The 2,186-nt window shown below is 38.9% G+C and overlaps 1 protein-coding gene across 5 annotated transcripts in view; it reads right to left on the bottom strand.

The window, feature by feature from the left end:
• LTBP1 (latent transforming growth factor beta binding protein 1) overlaps nt 1–2,186 on the bottom strand; it is a 379,548-nt gene that overhangs the window by 43,242 nt on the left and 334,120 nt on the right. For all 5 annotated transcript variants that reach the window (XM_010829829.1, XM_010829830.1, XM_010829831.1 and 2 more), the window contains one exon: nt 830–1,006. In XM_010829829.1, coding sequence (XP_010828131.1) covers nt 830–1,006 — 177 coding nt within the window. The remainder of the gene's footprint in view (nt 1–829; nt 1,007–2,186) is intronic.

Here is a 2,186-nt window from a genome sequence, read left to right as displayed (position 1 = left end):
AAAAAAAAAAAAAAAAAAGGTGGGAAAAATAAAGAAAAAAAAAAGTCCATGATTTTTTTCCCCCTACAAGTATGTTTTACATTCAGTTTTGCTTTCTCAAATTCAGCAACTTAAAGGTAAACCTTGCCATCCAATTCAGACAAATAAATTCAGTACAATCTCTAAATTACAAAGTAGGTGCAAATAAACCTAATGACTTCATAAGTTTACTTATAATTTTTAAAAAACTTGATAGTTCACTTATGTTATTTATCCATGTTTTACTTACAAGTGCTATGGACTTTCACGACTTATTGCACCATTACTATGGTATCCAGTATTTTACCTGGACGAGGGCATGGCAACCCACTCCAGTATTCTTGCCTGGAGAATCCCATGGACAGAGGAGCCTGGTGGGCGACAGTCCATAGGGTCGCAAAGAGTCAGAAAAGACTGAAGCGACCTGAGCGCTAGTATTCTAAATTTCTAATAAGAATCCATCAAGAAAAATCTTGGCTTAAATATACAAGCTCTAATTAGGAACAATGCTGTGTCAGTGTCAGAAAAATCATTGCTTTTATATTAAAAATGGAATAAAACTGAATTAAGTTTCTGACAAAATATCATATGGAATGTCACCATAACAGCATATTCTGTGATAAACAGAAGTTCAAGAATTTATATTGAGGCAGGACAGGGTTTGGTTTCTAGCTTTCTAGAAACCCACTCAATTTGACTACAGCAGGTACCAGCACTTTGAGGCTTCAATAACCCAAATGAGAACATTCTAAGACCCGTGAACAGCACACAACAAATACCAGTGTGAACACAGCACTCAGCTGATTCTTACCAGTCCCCGGGACTGGACAGGGGAAAATCTCACAGTTGTCTCCCCACCCAGCACCGGAGGTGCAGCAGCACTCCTGCTTGGTGACATTGGGAGCCAGCACGTTGTCACACAGACTGGCGTCGTTCAGGTTATAGTAGCATTCTTTCTTTTCTTCTCTGGGTTCATCTACTTCTGAGTCTAAAGAGAAAGCAAGAAAGAGTGTTGACAGGGTACATCAAATCTACCTGTATCACAATGGAGTCAAAACAGAGTGGACTGGATGTGCCAACGGCACTTCATTTACGGAAGGCTGCTTTCTATTCTGTGTCAGATTCTTCCACTGCAAGATAAAAAATGCACTTGAATCCTGAATTTTCATGGATTTCTAACCCACCCCAACATGTAAATCTGTCAAAATCATTTCCTTTGACGTTAACCAATTACTATATTCATGTGAATTTGGCTGTGAGTACAGTTTCCATATCTGCTTTCTTGCCAAACATAGGGCCATTCTTTACTGAGCTATAACACCTACTTAAATCAATGAACATTTTCCTGACACTGAACCAGAGATGTGAGGCCACTCATAATATTTAACCCTTGGTTATTGAGTTAACCATGCTCCCCCAATCTTTCCTGAACAGTGCAAAGCAGAGGAAGACAACCAGAAAAACACTGCAGTAACCTGAGTCTATAAAATACTCTAACTACTCAAATTGCTGCAACTGTATGACTTTGAATGAAACGGTAAGAGCCAGCTAAGCCTCAGGATAGCATTTCAAGCCCAGGTTCTAGTCCCAGCACAAGTGTGTCCTAAAGAGTATATATTCCAACAAAGTCCTTTTGACTTTCTGTCTAAAAGACAAGGTGATATGATAGAACACAAAGGATAAAGACCTCCAGTGAATTCCCTTGTGGTCCAGTGGTGAGGACCCTGCACTTTCATTGATGAGGGCACAGGTTCAATACCTGGTCAGGGAACTAAGGTAAGATTCCACAAGCTGCACAGTTCAGCCATAAAAAACAAAAACAAAAACAAACAAAAAAAACAACTCCCCTTAGTTTCAGACAATACTAATGACTTAATCCCATCAGATTTGAAATCTATGAGCAAGTTTATGCTTTTAAAAAATGATTTTAAAAATTTATTACCAAGTATCTCACATGCTAGTAAAGTAATGCTCAAAATTCTCCAAGCCAGGCTTCAGCAATATGTGAACCGTGAACTTCCTGATGTTCAAGCTGGTTTTAGAAAAGGCAGAGGAACCAGAGATCAAATTGCCAACATCCGCTGGATCACAGAAAAAGCAAGAGAGTTCCAGAAAAACATCTATTTCTGCTTTATTGACTATGCCAAAGCCTTTGACTGTGTGGATCA

This window comes from Bison bison, unplaced genomic scaffold (assembly GCF_000754665.1).
Source record: "Bison bison bison isolate TAMUID 2011002044 unplaced genomic scaffold, Bison_UMD1.0 scf7180017864508, whole genome shotgun sequence".
Classification (NCBI taxonomy): Eukaryota; Metazoa; Chordata; class Mammalia; order Artiodactyla; family Bovidae; genus Bison; species Bison bison.
The sequence above is the reverse complement of the archived record's forward strand: the minus strand, read 5'-3'. Positions and strand labels throughout refer to the sequence as shown.